Source organism: Pipistrellus hanaki (genome assembly GCF_964339955.1).
Source record: "Pipistrellus hanaki genome assembly, chromosome: 14".
Lineage (NCBI taxonomy): Eukaryota > Metazoa > Chordata > Mammalia > Chiroptera > Vespertilionidae > Pipistrellus > Pipistrellus hanaki.
In genome coordinates this window covers 9,610,858-9,627,048 of record NC_140516.1, presented here as the reverse complement: position 1 = coordinate 9,627,048, position 16,191 = coordinate 9,610,858, and the positions used below count along the sequence as shown (strand labels likewise).

At 48.6% G+C, this 16,191-nt stretch overlaps 1 protein-coding gene across 3 annotated transcripts; it reads left to right on the top strand.

Moving 5' to 3' along the window:
* Positions 1–866: 866 nt before the first annotated feature.
* On the top strand, positions 867–11,147 carry LOC311632804 (uncharacterized protein). Of its 3 annotated transcripts, none has more exons than XM_084904678.1 (7): positions 867–1,060; positions 5,648–5,764; positions 6,004–6,120; positions 6,389–6,505; positions 6,886–7,002; positions 7,578–7,661; positions 10,562–11,147. In XM_084904678.1, the coding sequence occupies exons 1-7, from the start codon at positions 928–930 to the stop codon at positions 10,939–10,941; spliced, it is 1,065 nt and encodes a 354-aa protein (XP_084760804.1). In that variant the 5' UTR covers positions 867–927; the 3' UTR covers positions 10,942–11,147. The 3 variants fall into 3 exon arrangements, with proteins under 3 accessions (XP_084760804.1, XP_084760805.1, XP_084760806.1); XM_084904679.1 differs by having other exon boundaries at positions 918–1,060; positions 6,389–6,469; positions 10,562–11,062; XM_084904680.1 differs by lacking the exon at positions 6,389–6,505 and having other exon boundaries at positions 918–1,060; positions 10,562–11,062.
* The last annotated feature ends 5,044 nt before the right edge of the window (positions 11,148–16,191 follow it).

The window sequence follows — 16,191 nt, the reverse complement described above, 5'->3', positions numbered from 1 at the left end:
CTCTCAAGAGGAAAGTAGCCCACCATTGGGAGTGGCCAGGTCCTTTACCCACCATGACCTCACTTAGCTGTGGAGTCCCTCTCACATGTCACTGGACACTACTGAACATGTTTTTCCTACATCAAAAACCACCCTCTCCCTGACGGAGCGCAACTTACACGCCCTCCTCCACGAGGCCCCTCTCCCAAGTGGTCCCAGGTGGAGGGCCAGCCTTCTAGGTGTCCCAGGGTCTCTCCAGCTATTCTGAGAACTTTTTTCTGGGTTCCATCTGGATCTTTATACATGGAGCAATGTAAGTAGTAAACCACCTGGCAAACATGTATCCATGTGCCCATCTTGTGTTAGGACACATGGCACTGAGCATTCTGGCTCCTTTCCAGACAAGCACTGAAACCGCCAGTGCTAGTCCATGCACAGGTACAAGTGACAGGAAATGAGTTTGCCCAGCAACCTTACTGATTCAGACAGGGAGAAGGAGGTTCAAAGAGGAGGACTGTCCTGCCCAAAGGCACTTCATGAGTCCCTCCTGATGTGACACGTGGCCTCAGTGAGGAGTGCTCATCTTAGCTGTGCCGATGGCAGTGAAAGTGAAGTCACTAGAAAGGACAAAATGGGGCTCTGAGAAGAGGTAGATGTTGCTGATAACCCATGTCAGAGTTCAGCTGGGTAACTCATGCCCTGCCAGGCCAGACTCTATGGCTGCCTTGTCCTAAGATCCTTTCAGAGTCCAGTCGTTCTCTGATTCCACAGAAGGGGCACGGTGATAGGAAAGTGCCTCTCTGACTTCTGGGTGTTGGGCTAAGCACTAACTCGTGTTCTGGAACCAAGAGCATGTCTTTCTTTCTCTGTCCTCCCCTGAAGGCCCTGCTTCTCCTCCTCTCCACGCTGGTCCTGCTCACACAGCCTCCAAGGTCATGGGGAGCAGAGATGATGAACCATACCCAGAAACATTTGGTTGATGCCTGCACTCTGGTCATGTGTGGCCCTGTGGAGAATGGTCTGCCTGGTCGTGATGGACGCGATGGAAGAGAGGGCCCCCGGGGCGAGAAGGGGAATCCAGGTAGAGCTGGGACCATGGGCTTGTCCTGGTGGGCATGGGTGGGCATGGAATTGTAACCAACTCAGCAACTCTGGGCATTTTGCCATGGAAGCCCTGGAAATGGAAGCCCACCTCCTGGGGAAGAGGTCCCCTGGACATTCAGGCCATCTGAAACACCTCGTTACCAGTTGGCAAATGACAGGCCGTCCTGAGCGCTGAGATGTTTTTGCCCCTGCCCTAGTGGCCAGGATTCCTCCCCTAGGATCTTCTGATTCCTCTCACCCTAAGAATGAGCAAATGATGGGTAAATGACTGGTATTTGGGGTCTAGAACCAAGCACTTACAATTGCTCATTGTGGTGGAATGATTTCTGGGCAGTGTGTTAATATGTAAGTAAATTCTACTACTGCATGAGAGGTGGGCAAAGATGAGGCCCTGTGGCCCCACACTCAGTCCTTATAAAAAGGATTTACCTAAATACACTATGGAGAGCAGGAAATGGAGCTCATATTTCTGTGTCCACCCCTCTGCTTAGGCATTCACTTTCGGAGTTCATTTAATCCTATTTATTAGTGACACTTTAACCTCATTTCATTGGTTATGAAATTGTGAGACCCTATGTGGAAGGTGATAAGGACGTGCGCTTCTGTGTCAGGCAAATCTTTGCTTGATTGTTGGTTCCACTCCACAGCAGGGACCCCTGGGACAAGCCGCTCAGTGTGCACATCTGTAAGTGGGAAGAATTTCACACAGTGACAAAAATTGAGCCAAGGCTTTAGTCTTTGTTGAATCTCCAGGATAAAGTTGTATTTTCCTCTGTACTACCAGGTGAATTCTCTTTCGCTTTCTAAAGGTGCTCTTAATAAGGGTGTTATGCAAGAAATACCCCCCATAGGAGAAAGAGGGAGATAACACCCAACTGTTCATTCACTTCCTTGTCCGTTTACTCATTATTTTCTTTGTTCACTAGAAACGGACAAGGAAGTGAATGAACAGTTGGGTGTTATCTCCCTCTCTCTCCTTGCTTTATTACTCATAATAAATCAATGTTACTCATTTATTTGTTAACTGAATTTATGGGATGACATTGGTTAATAAATTATATAGGTTCTATAATAAATCATCTGTATATTGTTTTATGTGTTCACCACCCCAAGGCAAGTCTCCTTCCATCACCATTTATCACTCATGTACCCTCTCCTGCCTTCCCCCACTCGCCTTTCCTTCAGGTGTTTTTTTTCTTTTCTTTTCTGTTTGCAATATGTGTTCTATCCATAAAATGGTGTATTACTCACTTATACAATGGCATATTATTGAGCCATTCCATGGCATATTATTAAGTTATACAAAGAAGTGAGACATTCTACAAAGTGAATAAGCCTCAAGAACTCACTGCACATTAAAAAAAAAAAAAAAAAAAAGCCAGACACCAAAGGTAACATATTGTATAATTCCATTGATAAGAATTATCTGGAGTAGGTAATGGAGACAAGAAGCAGAGTTGTGATAGCCAGGGGTGGGGCGGGGGCATGGGGAATAGGGAGTGGCTGCCCAAAGCCTAGGAGGTTTTCCTTTGGGGTGGTTAAACGTTTTGAACTAAATACAAGTGGCAGTTGCATGACATTGTGAAGGTGCTAAATACCACTGAACTGTATACTTTTAAAGGGTTGGTTTTACATTCAAGAACTTTCTGCCAGGGCTGATTAGCAGACCATGACTGACAGATGAACAGAATACTCCGACACAGGGTTTTGTGCTACAGGACTCTTTTACTCCAGTTGTAAAAGCTGTCCTGTACGCCTGCCTTGTTGGCTTTTTACTGTAACAGCTTGAGCTCAAATTAACCTCCAGATACAATCAGCAGGGCAAGTATCCTTGAGGAAGTATATGCTTCTACAAGGTCAGGTCTTTAAAGATTAAATACAGAGATTCTAGCTAAACACCACACGATCGGACTTGTTTGGAAAAGTCAAGGTAGGGGCTGCTGCTTCCGAGGTCCTCCCAGAGGCCTAGATCTTTCAGAGAATCCTCCTTAAGACAGACATTCCAACCAAGTCCATGCTTCCCCATAACTTTCACTTCAATAAAATGGAAGAACCAAACTCATATAATTAAGTGTAAAATCCTTAAATGTTAATAGCCATTTGTTCCCTTTTGTGTCTTTTTTTGTTAATCCTTACCCCAGGATGTTTTCCCCATTGACTTTTAGAGAGAGGGAAAAGGAGAGGGAGAGACAAAGAGACAGGAACACTGATGTGAGAGAGACACATTGATTGGTCAGATGGAGCCTGCAACTGAGGTACGTGACTTTGACCGGAATTGACTTGGGACCCTTCAGTCTGTGAGCTGATGCTCTAACCACTGAGAAAAACTGGCTAGGGCAGGTTCCTTTTGTCTTTTTTGGGTAACTCTTGCATCATTTAAGACTTAGGCAGCCTGTCTTCAAATAACAGGTCTTTTAAAAATATTTTGACTATTTTTCCAATAGAAAAATACTATGTGGTCACTAAAGATAAAGAAAAAGAAGAAAGTTGAAATTATCTTTGTGACACTTAGAAAAAAATTAACGTTTTGAATATGTCTTTTCTGGGGTTTTCCAATAAGTTTGATGTGCACACCCAATAATGTCTGTACATGTTTATGAAGCAGAAGCATATTCAATATAATGTTTATAATGTCCTTATCCCCTTAATGATGCAGTAGACAATAATTTGGTCTGTTTTCTATAGGTATCAGAACATGTGACCATGCTTTTTCTATTTTTCATGGATGTTTAACCTATTCATCTCATAAAAGGGTAATATGTAAATTGACCGTCACTCCAACACACAAGATGGCTGCCCCCATGTGGACACAAGGCGACCACCACAAGATGGCCAACAGGGGAGAGCAGTTGGGAGGGACCAGGCCAGCAAGGGAGGGCAATTGGGGGTGATCAAGCCTGTAGGGGAGGGCAGTTAGGGGTGAGCACGCCAGCAAAGAAGGGAAGTTAGGGGCAACCAGACCTGCAGGGAAGGGCAGTTGAGAGGGACCCAGGCCTGTAGTGGAGAGCAGTTTGGGACACCAGACCTGCAGGAAGGGCAGTTAGGGGTGACCAGGCCTTCAGTGAAGGGCAGTTAGGGGCAAACAGACTGGCAGGGGAGTGGTTAGGGGGTGATCAGGTTGGCAGGCAGAAGTGATTAGGGGCAATCAGGAAACCAGGCAGGTGAGCAATTGTGAGCCAGAAGTTTTGGATTGATGGGTTCCAGATTGGTGAGAGTGCAGGCTGTGCTGAGGGACTCCCTCCCCCCCTCACCTCCGCCCCCATCCTGTGCATGAATTTCGTGCACCGGGTCTCTAGTATATATATATATAAAAGCCTAATATGCTATTTGTCCGACCAAGCAGTCAACCAAATCATCGACTGGTTGACTGGTCACTATGACATGCACTGATCACCAGTGGGCAGATGGCTAACCAAAATTGCTAATGCGAGTTCAGGTTCTTTGTTTTGTTTCTTCCAATCCAGATATAAGTGAGATTACACTGTGTATTTTTTAATTTGTATGACTTATGACACTTAGCATAATTCCTTCAAGATCAATTCATGTGTGGCAAATGGTAGGATTCTTTTTATGGCTTAATAGTATTCCAGTGTGTGTGTGTGTGTGTGTGTGTGTGTGTGTGTGTGATATTTTTATCCCTCCATCCATTATGGACACTATTAGGTTGTTTCCACCTCTTGGCTACTTTAAAAAATGTTACAATGAACATGAGGGTACAGATATCTTTCAAATTAGTGTTTTATTTCCTTTGGATAAAACCCAGAAGTGGTATTGCTCGGTCATACTTTTAAAAAATATTATCTTTTCAATGTCTTAAAGAAACTCCGTATTGGAATCCATAGTGGCTGCACCAAATTACAATCCCACCAACAGTGCATAGGGGTTCTTCTACTCCACATCATGACCAACACTGATGCTTTTTTGTGTTTTTAATAGTCACCATTCCAGGAGATGTGAGATGATATCTCATGGATTTGATTTGGATTTCCCTGATGACTCTTGTCAGGGACCATTTCTGTTATAAAGTTTGGCCCTAGGAAGGGGAAATCCAGGAGTCCATGATCCAGGGCAAACTGCAGCTCATGAGCCACATTTGGCTCTTTGGCCACTTGAGTGTGGCTCTTCCACAAAATACCACAGCCTGAGAGAGTCTATTTTGAAGAAGTAGCATTAGAAGAAGTTTAAGTTTAAAAAATTTGGCTCTCAAAAAGAAATTTAAATCTTTGTACTGTTGATATTTGGCTCTATTGACTAATGAGTTTGCCAACCACTGATTCAGGGTGAAAACTGGCAGATCCACTGCTGTAATTTTGCAGCCTTGGGGCAGGCACTGGGCACTGCATGGAAATCAGACTGTCCTTGGCTGGACCCCCTCCAGCTCTGGAAGGCCTGTTTCCTCGCCTGTGAAATGGGGTTGTGCAAACCTGTCTCCTGGGTCATCACTGGACTGAGGAGTGTGGAGGTGGAATGTCTACACCTGTGGAACCTGAAGGAACAGGACCTGCATCGCTGGCTCCTCCTAGGACCAGGGCCAGGTTTATGCCCATTTCTTCTGCTGCTACAGGTCCACCAGGAGCTCCAGGGCCAAGGGGGAGGCCTGGACCTGTTGGCCCCATTGGGCCCAAAGGGGACAACGGCTCTGCTGGAGAACCTGGACCAAAGGGAGACTCGGGGCCACGTGGTGAGCAGTGGGTGGGGACTGCAATGCCTGCCTGTAGGTCATGAAGGAGGATGCACATACCACCCAGGAAGGAGGGTGCCCTGCAGGTGGCACTGGGTTCACACAGGGAAGGTGGTAGTCCTTCTGGGCGGAGTCTGTAGGATGGTGCTATTGTCTTACCTCTATGACTGCTCTTGCTTTCTCACTGTCTCCCCGTTCTGAGAAGACCTAGTGCACTGATTGGCTGTTCCTTTTCCCAGGACTTCAGGGACCAGCAGGTGAGCCCGGGCCAGCTGGAAGAGAGGGTCCCTCAGGAATGAAGGGGGATGTAGGCCCCCAAGGCGAACCTGGCCCCAAAGGAGAGCCTGGGCCCAAAGGTAGGAGGTTGGTGAGTGGTGGTCCGGAAGGGAGAGGGAGGAATGACAATGGCAATCCCTGATGTGACCTAAGGATGCTCAGCGTGCCAGGGAAGCCAGGCCTTCACCTCTGGCAGGCCTTGCTGTGGTCCCTCCCCCCACACCCGCACATCAAAGGAGCCCAGACAGTGGGGACTGTGCACTGTCTCCCTCTCCATGTCGAGCTGAGGAAATGATCCAGTCTGCACACACTCTCAGCAGCCTTTGTTCCAATCTGTTCCTTCCTCAGGAGAAGTTGGTGCTCCAGGCATGCAGGGCTCTGCAGGGCCAAGAGGCCCCCCAGGTCTCAAAGGAGTGCAAGGTGCCCCTGGTGAGCCTGGAGCCCCTGGGAATGCAGGGCCAGCAGGTGAGTGATGGGCACAGCTGGGGCAGGCCTTCGGTTCTCCTGTGTCCACTTGAAGCTGTGGATGCCAGTCCCTCCCCCATCACCCACCAGCTCAGAGCTGCAACACTGGGCATGGGGAGTCTGTGCAAGGAGGTGCCTCGCCGGGTTTGAGCTCTGTAACTTGGGAGAGTGGGGAGTGAGCAGCAGGGACAGTCTGCATCCTGGGAAGATCTGGTGATGGGTGCTGGGACAGTAGTGCACAGAGCGGGTGCTTGGCTGGCTTTGGGACAGACTGTACGTGGGAGGGTGTATTGTGGGACAGTAGCACAGTCCATATGCTGGAAGGGAAAATGCAGGAGAATGTGTGCCGAGCTTACTCTCCTCTTCTTATCTGATCTCAGGGCCTGCAGGACCCCCGGGCCCATCGGGACCTCCAGGCGCCAGGGGCCTCCAGGGACTGAAGGGGGACAGAGGTGCTCCTGGGGAGAGAGGACCAAAGGGAGAGAGTGGGCTTCCAGGTAAGGTCACCTCCCCTAGCTCTGGGGCCCAATCAGGGTGCAGAGGGAGGAGGGCCTACTGCTAAGTGGTCAGCCCATTTTGGGGGCAGGGTGGGGTTGTGAATGCAGGAAAGGCTGTTGGGCTAAAGGCAGGAAGATGAGGTTCTATCTAGAGAGCCCCAGTACTCGGGTTCAAGCCTGAGCAGCTTCCCATCTGGTCACTGGGACAGCTCAGCTCTCTTCCCAGCTCATCAGAGAGCTTTGAGCATCAAATATCCCAGAGATGGGAAGTACTTAATGGAAATGCAATTCCCCCATCTCCCCAACAGGCATCTACTAATGTGCTCCCAGATTCTTAGATTTTGCTGTGAAATGTCATCTGGATCAGCGTTAGTGGGGTGCCAGGACCTGCCCAAGGCACGGTGTGCTCATAACAGAGCCTCAGGGAACTCAAGGGCAGGAGGGCCAGCTGGGGCACAGCTCCTTCCCCTCCCCCAAGAAAGCCTATCACTGAGCACCCTTTCCTTGAGACCCGGACTCTGACCAAATGCCTGGCTGTGAGGGACTAGTCCTCACTGGGCCCCTCTCTCCTGCAGACATCGCTGCTCTGAGGCAGCAGATGGAGACCTTGCAGGGGCAGGTGGGACGCCTTCAGGGAGCCTTCCTTCAGTCTAAGAAAGGTGAGTGCCTGGACTGAACCAGTCTCCAAGGGCAGGCCCCAGGCGGGGCCTGAGGCAGGCTGGTCCTAGGATTGGGGTCTCTAGGATGGTAGTGGATTTGGACAATGGGCTGGACCTGGGACTGGGGCGGGACCTGCAGCTAAGCATTGGGTGGAGCAGAGCAGGGCAGCCACATGTTCCAGGAGCTGCAAGCAGATGCAAGAGACACGTAGCAGGCTGTGGCCCCTATACCAGCTCAGTGAGCTGGCACCAGCATGGTCAAGGCTACCAAGCTTCAGCCCCCACCAATCATAGCCACCTGGGACTGGAACAGTTCAATGCCCAAGCTCAGCTGTTCAGACCTTATCACCTGCTGACTTGTGCTGGGCTCAGGACACACCACTACCCAGGATGCATTTCTGATCTTTATGCGGCTAAGTGTGCTGACCCCCCAAGATGTTGCTGCCCAGCCCACAGCAGCAGTGACTCCAGACAACTGTCCTGAGAGTTGGGGCTGGGATGCTGTGCTAGGGTTCAAGGCTGTGAGGGTGTGACCTTGGCATTTGGCCATTGAGTGTCTCACCTCTGACAGGCCCTGGGTCCGCCAGGGGGAAAGCCGCCTTTGGGCTCTACCTAGTGCTAGGCTCTCCCATCCTCCCTGGGTGTTCATGGTGGAGACTCTTCCCTAACCTGGGTGCTGAGGAGTCAGAGGCCCCAGGAGCACAGCCAGTGCCCTGTGCCTGTGGGCATCTCCACCTGAGTCCCAAATTTGCTCCTCCTCCTCCCTGCTTTCCCTATGTCAGCTTTCAGCCCAAATCATTGAGCAAATGACATTGATCCAAAGAGAAGTTTCTGAAGGAGGAGGGCAGGCAGGGGTGAGACATAGGGTTGGCTCTTACATTCCTTAGGGCACTGAGTACCCATGTACCAAGGGAGAGGTTCCAAGCATTTGGTATGTCTCCCTCTCTCCACAAACATGCATGTGTGCTCAGTCCCTCACATGCACACTGATGCAAACAAAGGAAAATTTGTGTCATGCACCTGCCACAAGTGTGTGTATAACACACATGCCATCACTCACATCATGCATCTACACCCTTGAGCACACATGCATATTCACACACACCCAGGTGGGCCTTCAGTGCTCCCATGTACCTTCAGATGGACACGTGGTCATATTCCTGCCTGCACACACAGACCCTCCTGGGTGCATGTAATGAATGGCAGATGAACTCTTGACCAGGGCTGCTGTGGGTGCCCTTCTGAGCCTGTGTAGAGTCTGCCCCTTGAACCCTTGCGGAAGGGTCACGGTAGGTCAGGGTGCAGCCTGGGCTCCTCACCAGCCCTTTGGGGCTGGAGCACAGCCCTCTCAGGAGCCCTGAAGGCTTCTATGCACAAACCCAGCAGTCAAAGGGATGGAAAATGAGCCTGGCCAACATGTCGAAATGGTTGAGTGTTGCTCTATGAACCAGGAGACCATGGTTCAATCCCCAGTGAGGGCATGTGTCTGGGCTATGGGCTTGATCCCCAGTAGGGGGTGTACAGGAGGCAGCCAATTAATGATTCTCTGTCATCATTGATGTTTCTACCACTCTTTCCCTCTCCTTTTCTTTCTAAAATAATTAAAAATATATTAAAGTACACACACACACACACACACTCACAAACACAACAAAGGGATGGAAAATGAGATGGAATAAAAATATATAGTTGTGTTATTTTGTAAACCAGAAGATACCTTAACCAATAATCCAAATTAATTTGGAGTCTTTTATTATTACACTAGCGGTAGTGGGCTCAGAATAGAATATCCGTCAGATTCTGGGCCCCAACATGGTGGCAGTCTATCCTATTTATACTTTTCAGCTCTTTGTCTTCCAAATTTGGAACGAGACTTTCAGACCTTCTGAGAAAGAAGTGCTATGTGTTAGGGCAGGGCAGTGAGACCATATCTCAAGGCCTGGCCTGGCACCAGCACTAACTCCGTCTGGGATATAGTTTATGGCCTCAATGGAATGGGAGTAGTCTTATATTTTCTTATTATTTAAGAAAGCAAGCATTTACAGAAGCCACAATAGCAGGGTTAACATTTCAAAGAGCAGTTTTTACACAAAATTGAGGTTACTATGCTTCTGCTGAATGCCACACACATGATGCTTTTTATCAATTGTACTCCCATCTTAGAGATAAGGAACTGGTAACCCAGAAAAAGAAATGATTTTCTCTGCCACCTGGACAGGCATGGCCAAGGGGGGCTGAACACATGGCCCTCTGGTTCCCAGACAGGGCTCTCTCCAGCACTGTCTCTCTCTTGCCCCTGGTACCCATGCACACCTCTCAGCTGTCTTTTGGCCTCTCTCCCAGCCCTCCAGCCTCACCCAAATGCACAGCAAGGTGACAGCACTGGGCTGCACTCAGTGCAGAGATTAGCACATGGCTGCCCTCAAAGGGCCCACCCTCCCCTCTTCTTTCCCACGTCCACACATGGCACGGGCCTCCCTCCCAATGCCACAGGGTCCCAGTGAGAGGAGAGGGGGCACTTGTTTGAAGCTCTCAGAGGCCACACAATGCCAAAGCTTTCCATTCCTGCCCAGGAACTGGGAAACCGATTCTACCATGCAATATGGGGTGAGATAGAAAGAGCATGTCTCAGCTTTACTGTGAGATCCGATAAGGGTGACTCCCCAACTCTACATGGGATGGTTAATGAAGTTGAGCTCCTCTCTCTGAGCTTAGGGTTCTCACCTGTAAGTAGACAGGCAGATCCACCTCTCAGAGTGTACCACGGAGCCAGGGGTCTCACCTTTGTCCTCCCTGGTGCCCTGAGGTCCTGGGCTCTGGGTTGGAGCACAAGGGTCTCAGAGCCATGTAGCTTTGGCAGGTGCCCCCAGAACCCTAACCTGACTGTCCTCTCCTCCTAGTGGAGCTCTTTCCCAACGGCCGAGGTGTTGGCCAGAAGGTCTTCAAAGCATCAAGCTTTGTGAAACCTTTCCAGGAGGCACAGCAAGTGTGCACACAGGCGGGGGGCCAGCTGCCCTCCCCACGCTCTGCAGCTGAGAACGAGGCCTTGAAACAGCTGATCGAAGTTGAGAACTTGGGTGCTGCGTTCCTGAGCATGACTGACTCCGAGACGGAGGGCAAGTTCGTCTACCCAGGAGGGGAGCCCCTGGGCTATTCCAACTGGGCCCCCGGGGAGCCCAACAATGATCAGGGCATTGAGGACTGTGTAGAGATCTACACCAACGGCGAGTGGAACGACAAGTCCTGTGAAGAGAAGCGCCTCGTGATCTGCGAGTTCTGAGCCCTCCCCTGTGCTGCCCACATAAAAATGAAGAGCTGAGGGCTCTGTGACCGGCTTCTGCACAGAGCCAAGGGCTCCCATGGAACTCCTCTCTCAGAATAAAATACACAACTGGCTACACACACTGGCTGCCCTGTCAGCGGGAGAAGGGGCCAGCCTGCTTTTCCAGTTGCAAGGGATAAAATTAGGTCCCAAAATCCAAAGGCTCCTCCTCAGCCCTCTGCCTCCTCACACTGTCCACCCAGCTTGTCACTCCCTCCTCTGTCACTCTTCCTCCTCTGTCACACATCCTCCTCTTGCTTTGGTGTCCCATTAGGGCAGTTAAATATCTTCCACTTTTGCTAGCCCCTCCTCTTCCTGACCAATTAATGGACTTATGCTCAAGCCTTAACTCTCCCTTCTCTACCCTCCTCATCCTCACTCCAGGGATTAGCTAGTTCTGTCCAGGGCTCAGACCCCTGGTACCCACATTTCATGCCTGCTCAGGACCTCTCCCGGAGCCCCAGACTCCTCTGACCAATGCTAGTGGAGCCCCAGGGGCTGGGAGGTTCAGTGGTTTCTCCTTGCCTCAAGGCCTGAGCCCCAGAAGGAGCACAGCTCCATGTTCTGACCTGGAAGGTCATCTGCCTCCCTGGCAGGACTGTGTGGCCCAGTTGAGCAGCCTCCTCCGCATCCCTGCACACCAGCACCTCATTCTACCCTGTCATTGTGACTGCCTGCCAGCTCATGGTGGGAGTCCTACTTCAAAATCCCAATTCCAGCTAAGATCTCAGGCACTGAGGGTCCAGCCACACTCATGTTCACCCCCAGCCCTCCCTTTGCATCTGCCCAGGAAGTTCTCCCCCTTTGAAGCCTCAGAGCCATCTGGCCAGTTCCTCATCCTCATCCCACAGAGAGGGGAAACTTGCTCAAGGCCCCAGGTGTGTCAGTACTACAACTTAGTAATATGAAAGGTCATCTGATCCCAACCCTTACACTTCTGGCCTATCAACTTCTGGGCCAAAGGCCTCTGTGTACCAGTTGACATTAATGACACCTGTGCTTAAGAAATCAGAAGGACATCTGGTTGAAGCCCAGGCTCATAGAAGAGGCAACAAGACTCCTCCCCAGACAGGAAACCAGCCCTCCTTTGTTCCCAGGGACTGGAAGCCACACACCTCTCTTCCCAACACTTTCCAGCCTCACCTCAAATGTAGGACAGCAGGTCTGAGAGCAAAAAGCCACATCTAATCACTATGGTGTCAGATGGTACGAGATTGATCAAAATGATCATTTAGTAAGTTATGTAATGACTAATCACTGGGATTTACACCTGAAGTTAATATAATACAGCATGTCAGCTATAATTTACAAATGAAAAATAATTTAAATAAATAAAGTAAAACAAGGACCACACCTCCCAATAGCACTCAACTCAGTCTCTCTGCTGAGACCTTATACCTGTTACTGAACAAAAAGCCCCAGGTCCTGGCAGCTTCTGAAATAAATGTCAGTTATGCAACAGTGAGCAAATAATCTTCAATTCAGAAGTCACACTGGCACACCATCCACCAGGGAGCTGACAAAGGTATTTCATTGCAAATAAAAAGGAAAAGCAGTGGATGTAGTTTAAGCCCAGGGAGGGATATTTCCCAAGAATGAAGAGTTCTGAGGTGGCTCAAGGACTGCGGGTACACACACAGCGCTGTGCGGCCTCCCTGCTTCAGCCTCTGTGCATCTTCGCCTCTCTTCCTCCCTTTCCCACCACCTGCTTCTGCTTCCGGCTCTCAGTGCCCAAGCACAGAGTCATGTGTCACACAGAGATCAGAAACTCTTGCTTGATATCAGGTCAAAATTCCTGTGGAAGTGAATCGGCCTGGCCCAGGAGACTAGGCCTGGGGGTGGACGACACAGCACAGTATGGCCATTGGGACCCATGCAAGGTCATGGTGGTCTGTCAGTCCCTCTAAAAGTGACCACTTCCCACCCCAGCATGTAAGGCAACCTATTTCTTTGACACAAGTGCAGTGGAAATGACATACCTGACTCAATAGGAAGAAAAGAAGTGGCCTGTGGTGTTGAAGGCAAGGACTGTGGAGACCCCAAGCCCTAGGAGAAGCTTTAGATTCACCTCATCATGGGGTCTGGTTAGCTTTCCAGCACAGAGAGCAAGTAAGAAGGGCCATTTGGGTTCTGTAGACACAGCCCAACGAAAGCCAAAAACTAAGCACAATATTTCAAAAAAAAAAAAAAAAATCCAGGTTTTAACCCTTTCTGAGCACAGAGACCTCTCCCCCACTCCTACATGAGCAGAGGTGAACATGTGCAATAAATGACATTAGCCTTACCCCACCCATAGTAGCTTGGTCCTTAGGGGAGTAGCCTGGGTGCCACATGGAGCCAAGACTGCATCACTCTGACCTCTCAGGAGACGCTATGACCCTCACCTTGTCAGGCGACATCCTGGGAGCAGCCTAGGGTCCTTCCAGGTGTGGAGGGTGACAAACACAGCAGCTCCATAGGGAAGCCCTGCTCAGTTCAATAGTATATTCTCAGATCAGCTCTTGGTTCTCAACCAGCCCACTTCCCATCAGGAACTGACAGTGAGGCGCACTGTGATGTTTGCAGGTGTTAGGATCTTTTATCTTCGTCCTGAATTCCTTCCGTGTAAAACTGAGTTGCTTAAGTTCAGGACATTCTCAATCACTCTTATCTTCTGGATATTCTTAATTCAGGCTTAATGGTGTGCTTGACCTTTTCAAGCTACCAGTGCTTATATACTAGAGCCAAGAACCCAGGTATCTACTATAGGGGACAACATACGTATAAGTTACATATTTATCCTGGCATCTCGTCATACCCTCATAGATGCTATAATCATGAACGTACATGATAAGTTGAAGAACTGTGTTCCTGCACACAATAGAGGCACTCAACAATAAAATCTGAAATGAGTGGATGATGGTAAAACCTTTTAACTAGGAGAATAGAGGTTAGCCATCTCTTTGTGGTTTCACCAAGCCACTGAGAGACCAAGACACTTCTTATTATTGCCCAAGCTATGTCTATGAGGCCCCCATATGGCCAATAACAGGTGTCTTCTTATAGGCTTTACATTTGTTGTTGCTTTTGTGTGTCTGTGAATATTTTAATCCAAGAGGCCTTATGAAGGCTGGTCTGTGACCTGCGTAGAAACAGATAAGGGCAAGTGCACTGTCTGAAACGCCCTGTTCTCTGCTGCTGTGTAGGAGCAGCAGCAATAGTGGTTATATGTTGTGTAACCCAGCATTCTGGAAACCTGAGCAAATGCAGGGAAAACATTGAAGATCACTTGGATGGATCTACCTGGGCCTTGAGTGCGATTGGGAGTTTGTCACTGCAGCATGTGTAGTCCATCTTTACTGCATAGAATTTGAATATCAACCTATTTGACTTTCAGTTACCTAAGCAATATAGTCTCTCTCAGGCTTCCTGACTCAAATAACCTGAGCCACTCACGAGGGCCCTCCCTACCTGATGAAAACAATACTTTTCATATTTGTTTATTAAGAAGGTTGAGTGAAAAAATGAAACAGTTGAGTGAATGCAATCCTGAGTTCCTATTTGTAAGCCTGTTTGTATGGTTGAAGAAAATGTTTTCAACACATTTTCAGGCCCATTGACCTGAGGAAATATAGCACAGTGACACACACACACACACACACACACACACACACACACACACACACCGTCAGCCTCTCTGCACGTTTATTAATTCCCTGAATGTTTCATTTTACATGTAAGTGGCTGGGGTCAGGCAGAGGCCAAAGTTCAGATGACACCTTCAGGCCAAGGGAATGTGTTCTGTGACCAGAGGGGTGCATCGGGGCAAGAAGGGGAGGGTACAAGCACTGCTGGGTTTTCAGCAAGCCTAGGACACCTGGCCTGGCGTCAGAGGGCCTGAGAGGATAGTAAGAGGATGAGAGGGATGTGAGTTCTCCAAAGACTCAGTTCCAAAAGAGAGTGAGGCTGGGAGAGCTCATCAGAAGGTCTTATGAGAGAATAAACAACCTAGAACAGTCAGAAAAATTACTTAAAAAACAAAGAGAATGCAGTTGGTCCTTTTAAGTTAAAAGGTTTTATAAAACTAACGTAATTGTAATAGTGTTTTACTATCACAGGACAGATGGGCCAAATGTAGAGTTTACCCAAGCCAGTCCCTAGTATGTCTATACATATATGTCATATATGCATGACAAAAATAGGTTGCCAAGGTTATAGTAAAATAATGAATGGTTCAATTAATAATTCTCAATAAAATGGGTAAGCATTTAGTGGAAAAATAAAATCAGATTTTTACTTACATATAAAATTTAAAATCAGAACTAAAATATAAAAGTTCTCTGCCAAAAAGTAAAGCAATATAAGATTAAAATTGAAATGCTCATTTATCTACAAATATATAACAGATAAATAAACATGAAAATGATAAATATTGAAGTAGGAATGAAAAGAGAAATATCTAAGAATGAGAAGAGAAAAATTATGAAATAAGATATACTGATGGCCAATAGTAATGAAACATGAAACATGTACAATCTTAGTAGTAATTAAAGAAACTCAAATTAGAGAAACCAAGTTGGCGGCATAGGGTAGACACCCAAATGCAGCCTACTACAACAAATTTGAATATAGAACTGGAAAACAGGGGAGGCATGCCCTGAAGCACCGAACAGTTAGCTGAGAGGTGGCTCTGCCATCTGGGAAGGAGAGAGAGGCATGCTGACCCTCAGAAACTGTGAAGGTATGGAGAACTGTGCACACGAAAAGGTGCTGCTTAATCCAGTGTGCGGAGTGGGAGGGCCGGGCCAAGATTGCTGCTGGCCGACTCCTGGTGTACCGAGAGGGTGGACAGCTGACGCGTGGCTGGCTTTCTTGTTCGAGAGGAAAACAGATTCAACCTATTGCTCTGATAGATGGCCCTAGTCAGGGAGAGGCCAGACTGTCAGGCAGCAGGCAGAAATCTCTCTGAGGTGTGTGAAGCCAGAGGCCATTACTGTGGGACTTGGGGAGGAGCCGATGGGAAAACAAAGCTTGTCTGTACCAACCTGTGACTCTGCCCCATCCAAGCTGAGCACAGAAACTCTCCCAGAGGCTGGCTTTCTCTAAGGAGGAACTGGCTAGAATCCAAAGCTAGCCTGTGCCTTTACCAAAGAGGTGTGTACGCCTGCAACCAATCTTGCGAGACTCACCATGAACAGGACTTTTCTAAGGCAAGACTGACAGGGAACC

Excerpts from the sequence above, each read along its gene's own strand:
- LOC311632804 (XM_084904678.1), top strand. The coding sequence starts at position 928 with ATGATGAACCATACCCAGAAACATTTGGTTGATGCCTGCACTCTGGTC. Across the intron at positions 6,506-6,885 it reads TGGGAATGCAGGGCCAGCAG|GGCCTGCAGGACCCCCGGGC; the intron begins GTGAGTGATGGG and ends ATCTGATCTCAG. Across the intron at positions 7,662-10,561 it reads CTTCCTTCAGTCTAAGAAAG|TGGAGCTCTTTCCCAACGGC; the intron begins GTGAGTGCCTGG and ends CTCTCCTCCTAG.